Source organism: Panulirus ornatus, chromosome 17, assembly GCF_036320965.1.
Source record: "Panulirus ornatus isolate Po-2019 chromosome 17, ASM3632096v1, whole genome shotgun sequence".
Lineage (NCBI taxonomy): Eukaryota > Metazoa > Arthropoda > Malacostraca > Decapoda > Palinuridae > Panulirus > Panulirus ornatus.
In genome coordinates, this window is record NC_092240.1 from 35,559,240 (window position 1) to 35,583,780 (window position 24,541).

General features: G+C 39.0%; 1 protein-coding gene across 2 annotated transcripts in view; it reads right to left on the reverse strand.

Annotated features, from left to right (window-relative positions):
* The window catches only part of LOC139754679 (uncharacterized), a 327,464-nt gene that overhangs the window by 267,074 nt on the left and 35,849 nt on the right, over nucleotides 1-24,541 (reverse strand). The window contains exons 3-4 of one of the 2 annotated variants that reach the window (XM_071672229.1): nucleotides 21,751-21,960; nucleotides 1,181-1,580 (exon numbers count right to left, since the gene is read on the reverse strand). In XM_071672229.1, the coding sequence (XP_071528330.1) occupies nucleotides 1,181-1,579 (399 nt within the window). In that variant the 5' untranslated portion in view covers nucleotide 1,580; nucleotides 21,751-21,960. The remainder of the gene's footprint in view (nucleotides 1-1,180; nucleotides 1,581-21,750; nucleotides 21,961-24,541) is intronic. The other variant, XM_071672228.1, reaches the window with a different exon arrangement.

Genomic DNA, 24,541 nt, shown 5'->3' on the forward strand with positions numbered 1-24,541 from the left:
AGGATGTGTGGATCAGGTGTTTGCTTTGATGAATGTATGAGAAATACTCAGAAAACCAAATGGATTTGTATGTAGCATTTATGGATCTGGAGAAGGCATATGATGAATAAAGGCAGCAAGTATGAATTCTGTACATGTGTATATATGTATATGTCTGTGTATGTAAATATTCTTATACGTCGAAATGTATAGGTATGTATATATGCATGTGGACGTGTATGTATATACATGTGTATGTGGGTGGGTTGAGCCATTTCTTTTGTCTGCTTCCTTGTGCTACCTCGCTAATGCGGGAGACAGCGACAAAGTATAATAAAAAAAAAATAGAAGAGATATAGCTATCAAAAGAAATTGCCTAAAAGGACAGTATGAAATCTTGAGACCAGATGGAATAAACAAAAAGGGATGCTGCATGAAGCAATGGCACATAATGAAGAGGAAAGTAAACTAAATCTTGAAAATGCTCAAAGGGTCTGGGCAACTGGTGAGAGAGGTGAATATATGAAAGCATACACTGTTGAGAGAAAAAAAAAAATTGCATGAAAGAATAGGAGGGGAGCGAATACCAATAAGATGTGAAAAGACATGTGTGGGTGAGTTCTTTTCATTCTTTTCTTATGAAGAGTTAGATAACATAAGAAGACAGGTGCTACGAGAGAGGTGATTAAGGCTAGGTATTTTAAAGATAGAAACCCTATAAGAATAATTTATCATTTGGTGTAATAGAACCACTTTTTGCGTGTGAGGTTGGTGTGATTGCAGACTTCAGTCTCATGTGTTAACTTCAGTCTCATGTGGCAAAACAATTTGATGTGAATACAGAAAATGTAGGAAGCGCTTATGTTACTGTAGAAGTAACATGAAGAGGTTGTGCACACATAATGGAGATGAAATGGTATGGAGTCAAATGGAATGGAGTTGAACTGGTAGGCTGTATGCACTTGGTCCATCCCTATGTAAATGAAAATAGAAATTATCAGAAAACAGTTTTATGAACTGAAAAGCATAAAGGGGCATAGGAGCTAAAAATTACATACAAAACAAGAAGGTTAATCATATGAACATTATATACTGGAATCAATTGTGCCAACCTGAACTGTTGGTTTTCAATTTTAGTAGCTTATTAACCAATAAGACTTATGTTTCATACAAAATGAAACTAACAAATTACTATACTCACACTATTAACATCCTGCCCCATGTATTTTATCTTTGAAGAGTTAGACTTAGTTGAGGTTTGTGTACTGGTACTGCTGCCTTGGCTGTTGAGATTACTACCCACATGCTTTGTACTCATAGCTGATGAGGTAGGTATTTTGTAACTACTACTGCTGGTATCTGAGGCACTAATGTGACTGGAGCTTGTTAACTTGCTTGAAGTGCTGGATGTGCCAAGTTTATTCCCAGCTGTGCCAGCTTTGCTGCCACTTGCTTTAGAACTCAAGCCACTGACTTTTGTGCTTTTAGCTGTGGCCTTGGCACCTCCTGGACGAGCACCAGCTGCACCTTTGGCACTCCCAGTAACCCTTTTTGACAAAAGTTTTCGTGCCCTCTTTACCATATCCGGGTTATTCAGCATTCTGGAAGAGATATAACCAGTCAACTGGTGTATTTAGAGTATTTACAGTTTAAGTACATTCAAAATATGTTACTACATCACAAGAAGACACTATTCTCCCTTCACACCCTCCTCTAATACATCTAATATTCAATTTCTATTGCAGTAACAAAAACAAACGTTAAACTATTAAGATTTTAAAACTAACATTACACTTCAATCTATTCACAACACCAGGTTTCATTTGAAATTCCCTAATATTGCAGATCATATTGCAGATCATGATTCAAGACTTGCCTCATCCCAATGAACAGTGATACAGCAAAACATGAGTCTAACAACACATATATGCCTAAAGGTATGATAAGAATAAGATTATATGGGTAAATGTGACATATCCCTTCCCTAGGTTTCACTATATATTTGAAGGAAAATTACATTTGACTTTGCAAGTCTGTAAGCATATTGTCTTTACCTTTTATGGTTCTAATAACAAATGAATGATTGTAAAAAAGGACTATCATAGAAGGTTTGAATTTTCAGGTTACTTTTCTTTACATGTTCAGAAGTAGAATGCTCTTTTCCTTCATACATTAGCTTCTCACACATGAGTGAGGTAGCTCCCAGAACAGATGACTGAGCCTTTGAGAGAAAAAAAAATCCTCATTTGGCTCTTTCCTCCATTCCTTCATTTGTAAAGCAATACAGGGTGATCTGTACGTAAATTTTCTACCATTCAGATACAGGTCAAATTTCTATGTAAAAGCTACTGTCATACACACTTACTCAATGAAAGAGTACCTATTTATCCTAAGCAGTAATTTGCAACTAGCATAGCCCACAGGGAGACAACCCTCCTCAAACTCCTGGGGAACAGCAGCTCCTATGGTGGATTTTGATGAGTCTTTCTGTATCCTAAGTGGTGGAGTAAAATCTAGTGCTCTGAGTTGTGGTTATGTTAAATGCAAATGATGCAGTATAAATCTTTGATAACATCGTTTCACATCCAAAGACAATTTTTTTCTTAGTCACTGGTGCAGATGACTGTAGGATCCAAACAACTGTGTCACCTTGGGGATTAACATTCCTATGACCCACAGTGTCACCTAACAAGACAAAAGTTTCATACACCAGGAAGCATTTTGATTGTTGGAATGACCCTGATTTATAAAACATCTTAAACATTAAAACATGTTTCTCCCATGTTTATTTACTTATATATTTATTAAACTTTATCACTGTCTCCCACGTTAGCGAGGTAGCGCAAGGAAACAGATGAAAGAATGGCCCAACACATCCACATACGTATGTATATACATACACGCCCACATACGCACATATACATACTTATATATTCCAATGTATACATACATATACATACACAGCCATATACATATTCATAATTGCTGCCCTTATCCATTCCCATCGTCACCCCACCACACATGATATGGCACCCCCCTCCTCGTGCATGCGCACGAGGTAGCGCTAGGAAAAGACAACAAAGGCCACATTCATTCAAACTCAGTCTGCTAGGAAAAGACAACAAAGGCCACATTCATTCACACTCAGTCTCTAGCTGTCATGTGTAATGCACCAAAACTACGGCTCCCATGTTACTGTCTGAATAAGTACATTATCTATATAACTGCCAAGGTTACTTATCTATATATCAGTAACCCAGACCAATTTCTATGAAAGAGCCCTGAAGTTACCCAGGACCTTTACAAAGGTTCCTGCAACTCAAGACTGCTCTACTTCCAAAAGCAGAGAAATGTAGATCCCTTTGGAATAAGAAGTACTTTGATAAGATTGTAGTCCTAGTGATACAGCCTCAATAAAGGTGGCTTATAATTCATGGTATAGTCTCCAGATATTGAAGTCTGGTAACACCACTGTCTAAGTCAGGGGTGTCAAACACATCCTGTTATCCTCTCGTATCTGGTTAATGAACCAATGGCTGCCCCAGCTGCAACCTGAGAAGCTAATAAGCACTTGAAGTTAAAATTATCTGTAATAAACTTCTTAGTCCATCTATTGATTCAGTTCAAAGAAAAAAGCTAGTATGGTGTTTTGTGAATCTTAAGTCCAGTGAATAACTGCTGCCAAGGTGAGGGCCTGCCAAACACAGTTATCCCTTTAATTGGTAGGGGTTTCACTCAGCTGAATAAAATCTTCTTCTCGTGGCTAAAATAAAATAAAATACTAGGTGTGCAGTGACATTGAAGGGGCAATTACAGAGTTTTAATGGTTAGTTATGGTTCTAAGCATGGCACTGTATGAGTTGTGAGATGGGCCAGCAACCATACTGCACGTATATCAGACATGACAGACTCTCGCTTGGGCAGTCATTTGGGTATCAGTCTTGCTCAATTGCTCAAGGCAGTTGGGGCATTACAAATATCAGATGCCATGTCCATTGTTTTTACTTTTGAGCCCATACACATGCTATAAATGAAAAGAACAGTTAATGAAAAGCATCAGGTGGTACAGGAAAAGTGGAAAATCTTGTACTTTTTTGTTAAAATGAATGGATAAGTGACATGTTTGGTTTGCCACAAATTACAATGTTTGAAGGACTTACGATACTAACTACACTCTGAAGTAAAAGTATAGTGACGTTCCCCGTACTCTCTTTTTGGAAAGTTAGAAAAGCACTTCTTCTGGACAACAGCAACGCTTATGGATTTGATATCATCCATCCTGAAGTACTGAAAGAGCATGCTTCTGAAACTGCACCTGTGCTTGCATGTCTGTTCCTTTTCTGTTAAAACCAAAACTTTTCCTTCTCATTGACAGCATGCATTGATACATATCATCCTTAAAAAGGGTGACCGTTTTGACCCACTATCATGTTAATGCTTTAACATCTACCATTTCCAGTCTTTGAATCCTTCCTCAACTCCCATATCCTTTGACACCTTGAATCCCACAGTCTTCTCTCTGATCACTGGTGTGTTTTCTGTAAGGCAAGATCCACTGGTGTTATTCTTTCTAATCTTAGTAACGTCTGGTCATCATCCCTAAAAGATTATGGGGAGTCTTATGATGTTGCCCTTGACAAATTCAGAGCTTTTGACAAAGTGTGGCACTGGGGTCTCATCTCTAAGCTCCCCTCTTTTGGCTTCCCCCCCTCACTTTGCTTCCTCATATCTAGCTTCTTCTTTGCCTAATCTATCTCTCTGGGTGTTGATGGATCACCTTCCCCTTTTTATCAACAGCAGTGTCCCTTAAGGTACTGCCTGGTCCCCTACACTTTTTCTACTTACAGTCAACGATTTTTCCTCCCACAAATAATGAAGTGCACTCAAATGCTGGAGACTCAACACTGCATTCACCCATATCCTTCAATTCTGCTCTTTCTTCTCCCACTCAATCCTTATCTCATCTCAAAATAACTTCCTGAATAAATATAGAATTGGAAAGGATATCTCAAAGGGGCAGATGACATCCTGTTAAGTTTAATGCCTCGAAGACCCAGTTTCTACCCATCTCTCTATCGAAAACTTACAACTCTCGTCTCTCCTCTGACTGTTCTGAAATTCCATCTTTTAACTCAACGAACATAGTTGGTAATACTGTAACATCTACACTTTTTTGGAAACTCCCACATTACAGAATTAGCTAAGAATGCCTTTAAAAAACTGGGAGACCTGTTTAGATTTTGAAATGTCTATTCTTCTGAACAGTTGCTCCATTCATACATAGGATTGATTTGTCCTTGTATGGGTTGGTTCTACCTGTGGATCCTTACTTGACAGAGATGAGTTGAAATGGGTCCAACTTATAAACTCTCCCAGACTGACTCTCAAACCTGACCAGCTTGCTCTACGCTGCAATGTTAGTTCACTTTCCCTCTTCTATAGGTATCATTTTGGTTTTTGCTCCCAAGAGTCTGCTTGTGTGTCCCCACCATTAGCTAGACTGCAATTCTCAGCAAGCAGTTGCATCACATGATTATTATGTGGCCATTCCCAACTCGAGAGTGGGCCATTTTGATAACTGTTTCTATCCCTACACCTCGAAGCTTTGGAACTCTCTACCTTCTCATGTCTTTTCCAATAATTATGACCTGGAACAATTTAAAGGACAGGTTTTCTTCATTCGTAAATACTCTCCCTTGTCTGTTCTTTTTCCTTTTTCATAGTTCTCTTTATATTTCAATTTCAAAAGTATTCATCAAGTCAGTGATGCTGCAATTAAGGCAAGTTACAGGACTGCTCATCTAACAGCTGTTATTGAAGCCTTTTACAGAAAGGAACTTCATAAAGAAATGCATGTTGATGGTTTCACAAGAAAAACATCAAGCTTTTGTAAAAAGATGCCTCTCAGAATTACAGTTGCAGAGAGAATTAATGAATTTTCAGAGAATATTAAATGTCAACTTAAAGACAAAGTAAATGCCTTTACTGCATTTTCAGCTGCAACTGATAAAAGTACACATGTCACTGATGTAGCACAACTTGCAGTTTACATGGTGTGGATAAAATATGGAGTTAACAGAAGAGTTTGTGGAACTGGTACCAAAGAAAGGAACAATAACATTAGATGACATCTTCAAGCCATTGGTAGAGGCATTGGATGAATAAGACATTGACTGAACACAAACTGAGTCTGGTTAAAGATGGAGCACCACAAACAGTGGGTAGAAAAGCTGGCATGGCAACAAAATTAAAGAAAAAGCAACTTGTTGTGAAACCAAACAATCAACTTTAGAATTTGCACTGCATTACAAATAGAGAAATATTTATTTATTTTGCTTTGTCGCTGTCCCGCATTAGCGAGGTAGCACAAGGAAACAGACAAAAGAATGGTCCCAATCCACCCAAATACACATGTATATACATACACGTCCACACACGCAAATATACATACCTATACATCTCAACGAATACATATACATACACACACAGACATGTCCATATGTACACATGTACATAATTCATACTGTCTGCCTTTATTCATTCCCATTGCCACCCCGCCACACATGAAATAACAACCCCCTACCTCCGCATGTGCGAGAGGTAGCGCTAGAAAGACAACAAAGGCCACATTTGTTCACACTCGGTCTCTAGCTGTCATGTATAATGCACTGAAACCACAGCTCCCTTTCCACATCCAGGCCCCACACAACTTTCCATGGTTTACCCCAGATGCTTCACACAACCTGGTTCAATCCACTGACAGCATGTCGACCCCGGTATACCACATCATTCCAATTCACTCTATTCCTTGCACGCCTTTCACCCTCCTGCATGTTCAGGCCATGATCGCTCCAAATCTTTTTCACTCCATCTTTCCACCTCCAAATTGGTCTCCCACTTCTCCTCGTTCCCTCCACCTCCGACACATATATATCCTCTTGGTCAATCTTTCCTCACTCATTCTCTCCATGTGACCAAACCATTTCAAAACACTATCTTCAGCTCTCTCAACCACACTCATTTTATTACCACACATCTCTCTTACCCTTACATTACTTGCTCGATCAAAGCATCTCACACCACATATTGTCCTGAAACATCTCATTTCCAGCACATCCACCCTCCTCTTTCTACAGCCCACACCTTGCAACCATATAACATTGTTGGAACCACTATTCCTTCAAACATAACCATTTTTGCTTTCTAAGATAACGTTCTTGACTTCCACACATTCTTCAACGCTCCCAGAACTTTCGCCCCCTCCCTTACCCTATGATTCACTTCCGCTTCCATGGTTCCATCCGCTGCCAGATCCACTCCCAGATATCTAAAACACTTCACTTCCTCCAGTTTTTCTCCATTCAAACTTACCTCCCAATTGACTTGTCCCTCAGCCCTACTGTACCTAATAACCTTCCTCTTATTCACATTTACTCTGAGCTTTCTTCTTTCACACACTTTACCAAACTCAGTCATCAGCTTCTGCAGTTTCTCACCCGAATCAGCCACCAGTGCTGTATCATCAGCGAACAACAACTGACTCACTTCCCAAGCTCTCTCATCCACAACAGACTTCATACTTGCCCCTCTTTCCAAAACTTTTGCATTCACCTCCCTAACAACCCCATCCATAAACAAATTAAACAACAATGGAGACATCACACACCCCTGCCGCAAACCTACATTCACTGAGAACCAATCACTTTCCTCTCTTCCTACACGTACACATGCCTTACATCCTCGACAGAAACTTTTCACTGCTTCTAACAACTTGCCTCCCACACCATATATTCTTAATACCTTCCACAGAGCATCTCTATCAACTCTATCATATGCCTTCTCCAGATCCATAAATGCTACATACAAATCCATTTCCTTTTCTAAGTATTTCTCTCATACATTCTTCAAAGCAAACACCTGATCCACACATTCTCTACCACTTCTGAAACCACACTGCTCTTCCCCAATCTGATGCTCTGTACATGCCTTCACCTTCTCAATCAATATCCTCCCATATAATTTCCCAGGAACACTCAACAAACTTATACCTCTGTAATTTGAGCACTCACTTTTACCCCCTTTGCCTTTGTACAATGGCAATATGCAAGCATTCCTCCAATCCTCAGGTACCTCACCATGAGTCATGCATACATTAAATAACCTTATCAGCCAGTCAACAATACAGTCAACCCCTTTTTTAATAACTTCCACTGCAATATCATCCAAACCTGCTGCCTTGCCAGCTTTCATCTTCTGCAAAGCTTTTACTACTTCTTCTCTGTTTACCAAATCATTTTCCCTAACCCTCTCACTTTGCACACCACCTCGACCAAAACATTCAACAAACCTTCAAAATACTCCCTCCATCTCCTTCTCACATCACCACTACTAGTTATCACCTCCCCATCAGCCCCCTTCACTGAAGTTCCCATTTGTTCCCTTGTCTTACACACATTATTTACCTCCTTCCAAAACATCTTTTTATTCTCCCTAAAATTCAATGATACTCTCTCACCCCAACTCTCATTTGCCCTCTTTTTCACCTCTTGCACCTTTCTCTTGATCTCCTGCCTCTTTCTTTCATACATCTCCCACTCACTTGCATTATTTCCCTGCAAAAATTGTCCAAATGCCTCTCTCTTCTTTTTCACTAATAATCTTACCTCTTCATCCCACCACTCATTACCCTTTCTAATCTGCCCACCTCCCACGCTTCTCATGCCACAAGCATCTTTTGCACAAGCCATCACTGATTCCCTAAATACATCCCATTCCTCCCCCACTCCCCTTACCTCCTTTGTTCTCACCTTTTTCCATTCTGTACTCATTCCCTCCTCGTACTTCCTCACACAAGTCTCCTTCCCAAGCTCACTTACTCTCACCACTCTCTTCACCCCCAACATTCTCTCTTCTTTTCTGAAAACCTCTACATATCTTCACCTTCGCCTCTGCAAGATAATGATCAGACATCCCTCCAGTTGCACCTCTCAGCACTTTAATATCCAAAAGTCTCTCTGGTGCCTATCAATTAACATGTAATCCAATAACGCTCTCTGGCCATCTCTCTTACTTACATACATATACTTATGTATATCTCGCTTTTTAAACCAGGTATTCCCAATCACCAGTCCTTTTTCAGCACGTAAATCTACAAGCTCTTCACCATTTCCATTTACAACACTGATCACCCCATGTACACCAATTATTCTCTCAACTGCCGCATTACTCACCTTTGCATTCAAATCACCCATCACTATAACCCGGTATCATGCATTAAAACTACTAACACACTCATTCAGCTGCTCCCAAAACACTTGCCTCTCATGATCTTTCTTCTCATGCCCAGGTGCATATGCACCAATAATCACCCATCTCTCTCCATCCACTTTCAGTTTTACCCATATCAATCTAGAGTTTACTTTCTTACACTCTATTACATACTCCCATCACTCTCGTTTCAGGAGTTGTGCTACTCCTTCCCTTGCTCTTGTCTTCTCACTAACCCCTGACTTTACTCCCATGACATTCCCAAACCACTCTTCCCCTTTACCCTTGAGCTTCGTTTCACTCAGAGCCAAAACAACCAGGTTCCTTTCCTCAAACATACTACCTATCTCTCCTTTTTTCTCATCTTGTTTACATCCACACACATTTAAACACCCCAATCTGAGCCTTCGAGGAGGATGAGCACTCCCCGCGTGACTCCTTCTTCTGTTTCCCCTTTTAGAAAGTTAAAATACAAGGAGGGGAGGGTTTCCAGCCCCCTGCTCCCGATATAATAATACTAAAGATTGATAATGCCATGGATGATGTTAAAAGGACAGTGAACTTATAAAGTCATGAGGTCTTAACCACAAAGAGATCATCTGCTTTTTGAAGGGAAATGTCCCTGGTTAAGTCAGGAACTGTACTTAAGCAATTTAAAGAATTGTATGGTGAAATACAGGTGTTTATGGAACAGAAAGGGAAGGATGTCCATGAACTGAAACATAATGAATGGGTTCAAGATCTCAAGATCTAGCTATCAAAAAGGATATTACACAGCACTTAAATTGCATGAACACAAAGATTCAAGGACACATTTAATTGGTAGCTGATTTAATGACTGCATTCATGCTTTTGAGATGAAACTGCACATCTCTGAGAGATAACTTGCAGAGTGTAATCTTTCACACTTTCCATCCTTAAAGTCCCTACAAGGCACTCCTGAGTTCTATGTTGATACTGCAGTAATATTTCCAAGTTAAGGAATGAGTTCCAAGAACAATTTACAGACTCAAACACCTTGAGAGAGAGTTTTCCATTTCAGAACCTATTCTCTGTTAGTGTTAATCAGGTAACAGAACATCTTCAGTAAGAAATAATGAGCTACATTGTAATTACATTTTCAAGAACAAGTTTTCTAGTGTTGATGTTGGTACATTTTATCAATGTTGGACCAAACTGTCCCAGGATTAAGCATTTTGCTTCAAAGATTATGTCCATTTGTCTTTGAACAGTTCTTTGCTGTAATGAAAATGAACAAGTTTCGGTTTTGTTCTCAACTTACTGATGCATTCCTGAATTCAACACTCAAGGTTGCTGCAGCTACATCATTTGCTCCAAACTTTGATACACTGGTCCATACTAAGAGGTGCAAAGTGTCAGGGAGCAGCAGCAGGGTGTCAAACCCAAAAGAAAGACATAAGACAAAGTAGATGTCTTTTTCTTCTACTCTCACTTTTCCTTTCTTCACTTTGCTTTGCTACTTCTAGCACCTGGACCTGTCATTCAAGATGCACACAGTGAACAAGACTGCACAAATGAAAGTAAACATATTGCAATGAACATGATAGTGCCACACTACCAAGATCAGAAAATGGAAAGTAGTAAAAGTTCATCCTCTCATCTTGGACCTGCTAGTGAGGAAGACCGAAAACGCCGTGGATCAACATCAATCTTTGTTAATGCTCTTGGACACAGTGCTCAGAAAGCAAGTCGTTGTGGGGATTCAGCTTCTTCTACCATTCAGTACCTTAATAACAACATACAAATGTAAAGAGTTTTTTAGTAGATAATAACATTTTAGATTTTTTTTTTCATATGTAATTGCTTTTTCCAACTTTGTATAGGAAACATCAGGAATGTGATAATACTGGCCTCACTTACACATCTCCACTCTCCAGCTGTCAAGTATGACTTACTGAAACCAGCACTTACCATCCACAACCAGGTCTTTTAGATTGCTTCATATGCTCTGGATCAGTCCATTACCATCTTGTTGATCCTATATTTCACATGAATCCAGTTCATTCTATCCTATGCATGCCCTTCATTTTCCTGAATGTTTAGGCCCCAGTACCCCAAAGCCTCCTTCAGTCATTCCTTTCATCTCCTTCTAGGTCTCCCTATTCCCATTTGTTTCATCTACTTTTAATATTAAGATCCTCTTAGTCAGTCTTTCTCTGCTCATCTTTGTTATATATATATATATATATATATATATATATATATATATATATATATATATATATATATGCTTAATATATTCCCTGGGGATAGGGGAGAAAGAATACTTCCCACGTATTCCCTGCGTGTCATAGAAGGCGACTAAAAGGGAAGGGAGCGGGGGGCTGCAAATCCTCCCCTCTCGTTTTTTTTTTTTTTTTCTTTTTTAATTTTCCAAAAGAAGGAACAGAGAAGAGGCCCAGGTGAGGATATTCCCTCAAAGGCCCAGTCCTCTGTTCTTAAGGCTACCTCGCTATCGCGGGAAATAGCGAATAGTATGAAAAAAAAAAAAAAAAAAACTTTGCTTTGCTGTGTAGTGAAACAGATTAACAGGCCTCTTAACATACATGCGAATAAAAATCAAAATAAATAAATATATTTGCAATAAGATTCCCATAGAGTTACAAAACATACAAACACCTTGACCTAGGTATGGCTAAGATAAACTTTGGTTTAGGGATTAATGACCTATCCTAATCAGTAAAAGCCCCAAAACAAATAACAGCACATACACAGCATAAATAGTCTTTTATGAAAGCTTCGTGTATGCTCTTGTGAAGGGGGCTTGTCCTTCCTTATCTAGAATATTCTTGATCCCATCTCTCAGCTGCCAGCACCTCTCGTCCTATTCCTGTATCTACTTCCCTTATCATTTCGTTATACTACTCCCCAAAGGGGCAATCATGAATTACTCATTTATTACATGGCCCACACGGTGTTCCATCATATCAATTCTGGCCTACCATAGCAATGAGTCAGACATACCTAGCCTATGTTTTCTACACATTATATATAAGTTTCCTCATGCCTGAAGACAATATGTGGTGTAACGTGGTTTGATCAAGCATGTAATGAAAGGATAACAAGAATATGGTTGAGGGAGCTGAAGGTGTGCTAAAATAATATGGACAAAAGGAGAGATAGAGTGACGAGAGGGGAAGGGAAAAGGAGAAGACCTAGACCAAAGTGGAGATGGAAGGATAGGGTGAAAAAAATTGTGAGTGCTTGGGCTTTAAACCTGTAGGAAGGTGAAAGGTGTGCATGGGATACAGAAAGTTGGAGTGATGTGACATACAGGGGGGTGATGTGCATCAATGGACTGAATCAAGACATAAGAAACAGCAATGGGAAACCATGGAAAGGACTGTGAGGGGCCTGGTTATAAGGAAATGAGGCCTTTTTTTGTTTTTGTTCCTGGTGCTACCTTGCTAACACAGAAAATGGTGAACAAGTATGGAAAAAGAAAGTTTCCTAATGACTATGTTAAGCTAAATTGGCAAATTTACTAGAAGTTGTAAAGGATGTTAAAAGCTTATGCTTCCTCCATTTCTATCCGTCTAATTCCCCTAATGAGATCCATCTTACAAAAGAACATTTTCTGACTTAACCCTACATGAATATCTTTAGGTCTGTTCATTGGTTCACACACAAACTTTGCCATTTTCTTCAACTTCATACACATAATTAAAAGCAGCACAATAATCAGCCTCAATTTTCTATTATTTTTTTTTTTTTTTTGCTTTGTCGCTGTCTCCCGCGTTTGCGAGGTAGCGCAAGGAAACAGACGAAAGAAATGGCCCAACCCACCCCCATACACATGTATATACATACATCCACACACGCAAATATACATACCTACACAGCTTTCCATGGTTTACCCCAGACGCTTCACATGCCCTGATTCAATCCACTGACAGCACGTCAACCCCGGTATACCACATCGCTCCAATTCACTCTATTCCTTGCCCTCCTTTCACCCTCCTGCATGTTCAGGCCCCGATCACACAAAATCTTTTTCACTCCATCTTTCCACCTCCAATTTGGTCTCCCTCTTCTCCTCGTTCCCTGCACCTCCGACACATATATCCTCTTGGTCAATCTTTCCTCACTCATTCTCTCCATGTGCCCAAACCATTTCAAAACACCCTCTTCTGCTCTCTCAACCACGCTCTTTTTATTTCCACACATCTCTCTTACCCTTATGTTACTTACTCGATCAAACCACCTCACACCACACATTGTCCTCAAACATCTCATTTCCAGCACATCCATCCTCCTGCGCACAACTCTATCCATAGCCCATGCCTCGCAACCATACAACATTGTTGGAACCACTATTCCTTCAAACATACCCATTTTTGCTTTCCGAGATAATGTTCTCGACTTCCACACATTCTTCAAGGCTCCCAGAATTTTCGCCCCCTCCCCTATCCTATGATCCACTTCCGCTTCCATGGTTCCATTCGGTGCCAGATCCACTCCCAGATATCTAAAACACTTTACTTCCTCCAGTTTTTCTCCATTCAAACTCACCTCCCAATTGACTTGACCCTCAACCCTACTGTACCTAATAACCTTGCTCTTATTCACATTTACTCTTAACTTTCTTCTTTCACACACTTTACCAAACTCAGTCACCAGCTTCTGCAGTTTCTCACATGAATCAGCCACCAGCGCTGTATCATCAGCGAACAACAACTGACTCACTTCCCAAGATCTCTCATCCCCAACAGACTTCATACTTGCCCCTCTTTCCAAAACTCTTGCATTCACCTCCCTAACAACCCCATCCATAAACAAATCAAACAACCATGGAGACATCACACACCCCTGCCGCAAACCTACATTCACTGAGAACCAATCACTTTCCTCTCTTCCTACACGTACACATGCCTTACATCCTCGATAAAAACTTTTCACTGCTTCTAACAACTTGCCTCCCACACCATATATTCTTAATACCTTCCACAGAGCATCTCTATCAACTCTATCATATGCCTTCTCCAGATCCATAAATGCTACATACAAATCCATTTGCTTTTCTAAGTATTTCTCACATACATTCTTCAAAGCAAACACCTGATCCACACATCCTCTACCACTTCTGAAACCACACTGCTCACATTTTCTATTATACCCTCATAAAATGTAATGAATTTCACTTTCAACAGGTTTTCTGGTGAAAAAAGTTAGAAGATATGGTCTTTCCCTTACTAGTGTACAGAAAGTTACTTGAATTGCATGTCCCACTAGATTGGTATGACTTGGTTTGTTTATGGAAGTGTTCTGGCAACATCAGGGTTTATATTTACATTAATACATAATCCTAAGATCCTTTGACCTTAGAGTTTAACTTTTCAGATATATCCTCTTATAGAATATACTAAATTTCACTTTCAATTGATTTCTTGGTAAAAAAAAGAAAGGACATGGACTTTCCCTTACTAGTGCAGAGACTGTTACTTTAATTCCATTTTTCACTAGCTTGGCATGACCAAGTTTGTAAGTGAAAATGTTAGAATTGTCTGAACTGCTCTAAATTGTCTAATTTCAGTTCTGACAACAAGTCAAGGTTTACATTTACACTACTTAAACTCCTCAGTTCGTCTGACCTCACAGATTTCACTGATGAACCTAAGTCTTTAGGACCACTATATTCCAAAACATGCATCCCAATGGTTTCACCCAGTCTGACTGATTCCTATTTCCTGTCATAATTGCAACCTTAACTCATCTAGTCTCAAATATTCTTAATGAAGTGGCATGAAACACAGCACTGTTTTCTTCCCTGTTCTTTAACTTACAATAAAATTCTCCAACTTTCTGAAGGATCTCAAATGACCCTTTTCCAGCTGAGCAACAACTTATCTGAAACAGCAGGCAGAAGTAACAGTACTCTTATCACAACTTCAAGTGACATTTTTCTTACATTTTTATCATAGTGATGTGTGTAATTCTGGGAACAGTTCTATACAATCTGCATCCAACTTCTTTACTATAGGGAGAAACAAGAATGAAAGGCAGTATGGTATAGAAAAATGGATGGATAGACACAATGTCACATCATGAATGAACAAAGTGAAAGACCTCATAATAATATGAAAATCTGACCTTCAGTGAACAAAATGAGGCAACAGTCACCTCTACCAAAGATATGGTAGGTTGGATACTGTGGATCTTTAGGACAAGAAAGAAAAAACCAAAGGTGACACTCAAGACACTTTTAAGGCACTAATACGCTCACAAACAGAATTCTGGGGTATCCTAACAAGACCTTTCAAGGCAGACAGAATTGTAGACTAAGAAAGTAAGCAAAGATCTTTCACTAGCCTGTGCTGATACTAATACAAATGACTTAAATCACTCTCTGGGGTGCAGATAGGAGAAATATATCATTATCTATTTCATTTTATTCATTTATTTATTTCTCCCCTATCCCGAGATAATGTTCTTGCCTTCCACACATTCTTCAACACTCCCAGGACCTTCGCCCCCTCCCCCACCCTGTGACACTTCCACTTCCATGGTTCCATCCGCTGTTAAATCCACTCACAGATATCTAAAACACTACACTTCCTCCAGTTTTTCTCCATTCAAACTTACCTCCCAATTGACCTGTTCCTCAACCCTATTGTACAGTATATCATTATTCATGTTTGGAAAATCTTAGAAAGCATGGTCCCAAACTACACTCAAAAATAATTCCTTTGGAAAGCCTGGAAGACTGTAAAACATTACCTCTAATATCAAATGGTGCAAACAAAAGAAAATACCATGCACACATGCCTAACGTTGCTGCTTTTCTTTTCTCTCATTCATAAAAGTCCTTATCTTAATTCTGGAGATCTAGAGCAGTGACTGGCTACTGATATAGAGACTATACAGCCATTTTGGGTGGATAACGAACAATTATAATGATCAATAACCAAAATGTTTCTGAAATATATGTAGCAAATCTTTACTAATTTTGGGGTGCAAAGCATGAATATGACTAAAATTGTTGACCAGTTCTAGTTTTGAAGATATGGGATGGGTCTCAACATGTACAATTTGCACTAGTTTTAGTAGTGGGTGGGGTTTTGAAGCAAGATCTGGCAACTCTGAGCATTGGATGTGGGTGATACAATCAGCAACCAAGTATTGCATCACCCTAATTGGTGCTTATCATATCCTGTACACTGACACAGCTATTCGTGCCATGCAGTTGTCCTAAGTCTGTATTCAAGCTGGAGGCACAAATACTGTCATCAGAGTGCAAGCCAATTTCTTTTTACAAATGTAATACAATACAATACTTGTTTTCCAACAATCACTAGAGCCAGGAACAAAGAACACACAGCACCTACCACAGGTAGAATCCAGCTAAACTTTGCTACCACCTCCGAACATCAAACTGGATTTCATGAAAAACTTCGTGAAGGCTGTGGATAAAAATGGGCCAGCATCTAGATACCTCAGTGGAGAATTCCCATGGCTCAACGTGGGAAAAATAAAGTGGGAAAAATCAAAGAGGTTTTTTTGTCAGACTACAGATCCACCAGCAGTTCAGAGACAAGTTGTTTATCCACATCCTCAGTGGTGACGAGAAGGCAGCATGAAATGCATTTCAGATGGTAGCAACAAACTTGCTAGGAAATACCAAGGCTGACAACTCCAAGCAACTTGTGGAAAACCTGTTGTCATCCTTTCAGAAAATGGGTTGCAATATGTCTACACAGATAAATTCTCTCCACCCTAACTTGGATTCATTTCCAGCTAACTACAGTGCAGTAAGCAGTGGGCACGGCCATTTCCATCGAGACATCTCAGTGGTATAGAAATTGTATCAGGGCAAATGGAGTCCAGCAATGTTGATGGACCATTGCTGGATGGTAACAAGAGATTCTCCAGGACTTGTGAACAAGCAACAGGCAAAGGGGTGTTTCATTTTATCAAGGTAAGCTAGTGACTGTACTGTGTCACCAATAAAGTGTGTAATACATCCATCTTTCTTGGAAACCATAGCTAATTGAGGATTTACATGTTCAATGACTCAAAATCCATAAAGGGAAACACTTTTCACTTGCAAAACATAAAATAAGTCAAAATTAGTTGACCAATTATTGGCTAAAGTAAAAAAGGCATAGCTATACCTCAGCGTTTAGTGTGCGTTTGCAAGTAAAAGGCAACACATGGTGCATGATGATAAAATGCTCTGAAAAAGTGCATTAGTTGATATATGTATTGTCACATATGAAAAGTGATACATGAAGAGCTTTCTTTCCTTTCATATTCTATTGTCATTTCCTGCTTTAGCAAGGTGACACCATGAACAGATGAAAAAAGCTGCATTTCCTTACATTCATTCTCTAGATGATGTGTGCAAAACAACAAAACACACTGCTGTGTAAATAAAACATTATACTGAAAGAAAATAGTGGTGTGTGGACGGTCAGAAATGACAAATTAAGGTTATGCATGGATTCACAATGTGGTGGCACTTGGAAAGTATGCAGTTATTTCTTTTTCATAACTTGACATATTTTTTGTGTAGATGAATATACTATAGTATGCATCTTAGAATTAGTTTATCTTATTTTTAAAATACTTTTGCATGCAAAAATTAAAAGCTTTTTTAGTAAAAATGTACTTTGAAAAATAGTGATCTTTTACACATACCAAAGAAAAAAGGGCTTATATTAAACTCTTATTATGGATGACCCTGAACAAAATTGTTACATCAGATAACTTATTTAAGCAGGGAAAAGTTTCACAAACAAGAATATGGGACTTTATCACCAGTGTATCATCCTACCCAGGAATTTTACAAGTAGCAATAAGGTCAGGAAGACCCTGGATATGAATTTACAAACTGTACAAGACCAGCCATGCTAAAGTAGTTGTGTGGGCCTGTGGACCATGACTTCCAAGAGTCTGGTTGACCAATGACTCAATTCAGCAGCTTGGACTTAGCCTGTGCTGTGAGGTAAAAGTCCCATGACCATTCAAGTGTTCCAACTTCTAGGTTTCCTCAAGCCTATTCCTAACACTAGTATCATATCAACCCTCTGGATGCCTTATTCAGCTTCTGTTGAAACACTGTTATCCAACCAGGAGTCTAATTCAACTGTAGTCCACATCAGGAGAAAAAATTTTGGTCCTCAGTGCTTTATTCACCTTGCATTGATGGATATTGAAACATGCTATTTCCCCTCTGATGCACAGGTGGCCAACACCTAAACTCTGTAAACTTTGTAAAAACACCCCCAGCAGCTCTAGCTGCATCGCATTGCCTTTAATTCCTGTACTAACACAAACTTTTAAACACAGCTTTAAAAGTGCAATTAAACTATTGTCGACACCAAAAGAAAAATATTTGGTCCTCAGTGTTTTATTCATCTTGCACTGTTGAGAGTTGAAACATGCTATTTCCCCTCTGACTCACAGGTGGCCGACACCCAAACTTTGGAAAAACAACCCAGCTGCTCTGGCTGCATGGCATTGCCTATTAATTCCTGTACCAATCCTGGGGTCATTCATGGCACAACCTTTTAAACACAGGTTTAAAAGTTCCATTAAATTTCATGTTAAGACCATCTGATATTAAAAAGATAAGGGGGTGGTGAATGACTATTTTACACTGACAAAGCTACAAACTTTATGCATTTCACAGGTGTCATAAAAATTTGCGAGATGGAATGAGATATCTCGTGATTCTCAGTTTCACAAAGTTCAGTTCTATGATTTTCAATGTTGTTCTTAAAGAACAGGTTGTACTTCTTTAAACCAGCAACCTTGGGACCTGGACACTGCCATACCACAGAAAATGCTGGAAAACAAAAATCAACCCCTGAGGGAACCACTTATGTAAACATATGCTCAACACAGTAGATGATCTGATCTCACAGTGCTCACACAAAGTCTTTACAAAAGTTCCCTTATCAAATTTTTTCTGTAACTCGACCTTTTCAAGCACAGATAATGATTCATACTTAAGCTTATGGCATTAGCAATATCTTCTGCACCTCTTGGTCTCTTCAATGACATCCTGAAGGGCTAAAACACAGCTGAATGTAAGTAAATTAGCTCGGCTGCAGTGTACAGATTTTGACACCTTAGCACTGCTAACAGATCTGCAAACTAATGGCGACAGATTCAAAATAAGCTGGACCATAGGAGTTGCTGGACCACAAAGCACTAGATTTGAGGTACAACCTGAGTCTCAAAAAATAATCTTAAACATAATGTCTAAATACAGTCAGGAAAGACTAATAATTATCTAAATTGTCTAAAAAGAATAGAGAAAAATAGGTGGCAGAAATGGAACTGCTGTCTATGACACGAACACATGTAACAGCCCTTGGTTCATAACATTTAACTTTTAATCACAGAATGATATGGTAAACTGCATTTTTCGTATATTTTTTCTCCACTATTCATTTCAGTTGGTTCTTCACTAATGCATGGTTTAAAAATCATCTACATGTTCAAAGAATATAAAAGAAAATGATAAAAAAGATGAAAATGCTACCTAGCACTAAATGCTAGGAATCTTTTCATTTCAAAACATTCATACTACACTCAATAAATGATACAGTAAATTGTATTTTTTATTACATACCTTTCTGAAATATTCTCTAAACTAATGCATGAATTAACAATTACTTATATATACAGAAAAACAGGAGTAAATGGATGACAAGGATGGAAGGCTTGCTATCACATGAACTCTGACTATAACTTCTGGTTCTAAACAATCAACTTAAACTCAGTAAATTACACTGTCAACTGCACTTTTCATATATTTTCTTACTAATTCGCTTCAGTACATTGGAATTGGAGTGAATTGGAATGATGTGGTATACCGGGGTCAACGTGCTGTCAATGGATTGAACTAGGGCATGTGAAGCGTCTGGGGTAAACCATGGAAAGTTCTGTGGGGCCTGGATGTGGAAAGGGAGCTGTGGTTTCAGTGCTAGAGACTGAGTGTGAACGAATGGGGCCTTTGTTGTCTTTTCCTAGCACTACCTCGCACACATGGGGGGGGGGAGGGGGTTGTTATTCCATGTGTGGTGAGGTGGCGATGGGAATAAATAGGGGCAGACAGTATGAATTATGTACATGTATATATATGTATATGTCTGTGTGTGTATATATATGTATACATTGAGATGTATAGGTATGTATCTTTGCGTGTGTGGACGTGTATGTATATACATGTGTATGTGGGTGGGTTGGGCCATTCTTTCGTCTGTTTCCTTGCGCTACCTCACTAACGCGGGAGACAGTGACAAAGCAAAATAATAAATAAATATGCATTCTTACCCACAGAATGAATGAATAATTATTCAAAACCTTATACAAATAACTAAGAAAATGCGTGATGAATGGCAGAATTAATTAGCCCTTCCCCAGGAAAACAAGCTTGTAGGAAGAGCCAATGGATCTCTGTGGTGGCGAGTGAGAAATGTGCACGGTCCTAGTGCCAGATTATAATTGAACAATGCAACATATATCTTTCATAAATTTTTTCTTAGTTCTTTCTAGTAGGTCCTAATATCATGCATACACAAAGTATGATCTACAGGTTCTGAAAAATAACAAGAAAAAATGGATGGTAGAGATACAAATGCTATCTAGCAAACTAAAACTAGCAATTACCTTTGGTTCAAAAAATTCAAATAATATTCAGTAACTGCTGTGGTTAATCATAATTCTCATGTATTTCATCAACACAATTCTCTTCAGATCATTCTCACCAAATACATGAACTTTATGTTGTTCTGATACAAAAATATGAGAAAATGGATGGTAGATGGAAAGCCTGTAGGAGGCAACAACAGATCCCCCTCATGGTACAAGAAATGCACAGTTGCAGCTGCCTGATTTGAAAGTGCCCACCGCTGACCTCACAAATTTGAGTTTTACTTGTGATACTTAAAATAGAGAGGGTAATTAGATAAAAATCTAATTTATCAAAATCAAATAAAATTTTTATAAATCATGACAATATAATCGTGGCATGAACTGTGAACCTCTGTTACTTAAAGTTTCTCTAGAGAATGTAAGCCTATAAAATTTTAAGACAGCTTTTGCTACCCCTTATGTATCTGTTGCTGGCAGAGATTTAGCCTCAAGTCATCTGGCAGCATAACCAAATAAAGTCAGAATGTATCTATTGCCTTACACTGAAGTTGGTTCTATCAAAATAAATCATTATTCTATGAAAAGGTGTTTCCTTTAAAGAAGTTTTACCTAACAGAACCTCAGACATTCTCCCACATTATGACTGTATGTCGAACAGTATTTCAACTATAGCACCACCACCCCTTCCCCATGACTCCTGGGTTGTAAAAACTACTCAGTAACGTATAGGCAATTTTTTATACACCCAATTGGCCTCTCATCAACAAAACTTTGCCCTTCATTCCTTATGCAGGAAGAGTTGTCTTTCAGACTCACTCTTTCCTGTAGACACTCTGTACCAATGACGATGATTCTCTGTCAGGATGATCTCAAACTAACCATTCCTGTTAACAGTTCTCTGGATAAAAGTGCTGAGTAACTTATCAGCTTCTTGCTCTTCTGGGGTAATAGGGAAATCCTCAGTTGTTGCACTGTTGCTCCAAGCCACCCTCAAAGGCGGCAAGAGTCTGTCCCTTTGTTGCTCCTGTCTTCTCGTTTCCACAGATGTAGCAGTTTCTTCCTCTAGCTCGACAGTCTCCTCACTTGCATCTGGGGACATTGTAACTGGGTTGAGATAAAACACCACTGTAGTTGCATCATCGGAGTACTTCATCCCCCTACTAAGCACACCCTCCTGATGGCTTGCTTTTACTAGTAATGGCTCCACAGGTATCGGAGAAGTTACTGCTTCAGGGAAGTTGCCAATTATTCGGTCACCAGCGTAGTACAGCACTGAGACACATATGCAGGCGAATGAGCAAATACAGGCATTTTTGTCAATAAGAATACATTTCCTAACACCCTCCATGTGTATTCTGCTTTCAACACTACACCCAGTGTCTCAAAGTATCTCAGATCATCAATGAACATGTAGCTGACTGAATCAAATCCGATTATCAAAACCATAGCCTCGCCATTTGAGGGATGACTGATCACTTGTTCTAGTTGCTTAACACAAAGAGTGGCTTTCTCCTTGTTGTTACCAGAGATTCAAGTTGTTACCAGAGATTCAAGCATGTCATGGTACAGTAAGATTCTGGAGTTTCTTGGGTTAAAAAGCAGTTATGTGCAAAGTGTCCTACCTTGCTGCACAGGATACATCTTCCTTCCCTGTATGCAACTGATGTGTTGCCAGAGGGGATGAGCTGTTTTTCCATATGTTTCTCCATGGTCTGCTTCGGGGATATGAAGAGTGGTCTTCCATTTTCAGCCAGATACCCTATCTAAAAAGACAACCATTTCTGATAATGTCTTTGGGGCGCTATCTTTCAAAATAAAATTCTCAGTTCATGGTGGCACTTTCTCATACACTCTTCTCTAAAATTAAGTCAAAAAGACTCTCTTAAGACTTAACTTATTTCTGACAAATCTACCCATTGGTCACAGCAAACTACAGGTCAGGACAACTGCACTACATTCTCTCTCTTGTCAGGGTTGGTCTATCTAGACCTTATATAACATCCCTCTCCTGTCATCATATACCAGAGCAGCATAGCCTTCTTCACTGCAAAGACTAATGTTAACTTCTTAATCCTTAACAGTTAGTAGAACTGTACCTCTAAAATCACTCAAGGTAAGCATTAACATCGTCCACTTTTCTAATGCAGGTAACCTGGGTTTTAATGCTGGGGTTAGGTCAAAAGGTGCATGACCCGCAATCATGCTTTGTAAAAGTGTGTTTTCCAAGTGCATGCTTTTTTCCTTTCCTCTCTGCCTGTTCATGCTTTCTTTCCCCCTTTATCTTTACTTCTTAAGATTTCTCTTTCTTTACATTTCTCATTATTTTTCCTACAACTCTCTTTCTTACTCCTGTTTCTCATTCCCTTTCTCACTGTTCTTCCCCTCTTCCATTTCTCTTTTTTCAAAACCCAGATGTATTTCAGTTTCTCTTTACATAACAGGTCTGGCTTTAGCTTCCTTTTGCTGTTCCTTTACAAACATTGTGAAATAATTTCCTTCATATCCAAGTTATTTTCTAACATTCAGTGCTGCAAATCAGCTAAGACTGCATACTCAACATGAGAATTTCTCTTACAAGTAACAATTTCAGTCTTGTGGTCAGGAATAACATAGCTTCACTTCTTCGTGGAAGTATCTTTTTGCTGTTTATCCTTCAAAACATCACAGGACAACTATTCTTTTTCACATCTGACTGCCATTTCCCGTGTTAGTGAGGTAGCGCCAGGAAACAGACAAAGAAAGACCCGTTTGTTCACATACACATATACATACATCTACACATGCACGTACAAATGCATGTATATACATACATACTTACACATTTACATACACATGCATAGGTACACATGTACCTCAAAATCTTTTTCATTATATCCTTTCATCTCCAATTTGATCTCCCCATTCTCCTTGTTCCCTTCACTTCTAACACATATATCTTCTCTGTCAACCTTTCACCACTCTTTATCTCCATATATCCAAACATTTCAACACAATCTCTTCTGCTCTCTATAGCATACTCTATATTACCACACATCTCTCTTACCCTCTTATTACTTCCTCGATCAAACCTCCTCACACCACATATAATCCTCAAGCATCTAATTTCCAACACATCCATCCACTTCTGTACAACCATATCTACAGCCCATGCCTAGAAACCATATAATACTGGGACTCCTATTCCTTTAATGTACCCATTTCTGCACACTCACACACATATCTGCTGCTCAGGTTCTATTTGCTGCTATGTCCACCTCCAGATATCTAAAACACTTCACTTCCTCAAATTTTTCTCCATTCAAACCTACATCCCAACTTACTTGTCCCTCAACTCTGCTAAAACTAATAACCATGCTTTTCTTCACATTCCCTCTCAACTTTCTCCTTTCAAACACACACTGTAAAACTGTCTCCAACATCTGCAGTTTCTCACTCAAATCAGCAACCAGTGCTGTAACATTGGCAAACAACAACAGACTCACTTTGCAGGCCCTCTCATCCAAGACTCTTGCATTTAACTCCCATACCACCCTGTACATAAACAAATGAAACAACCATGGTGACATCACACATTCCTGCCACAGGCCTTCACTTGGAACCATTCACTTTCCTTTCTTCTTACTTGTCAGCAAGCCTTACAACCTTGATAAAAACTTCTCACTGCTTATAA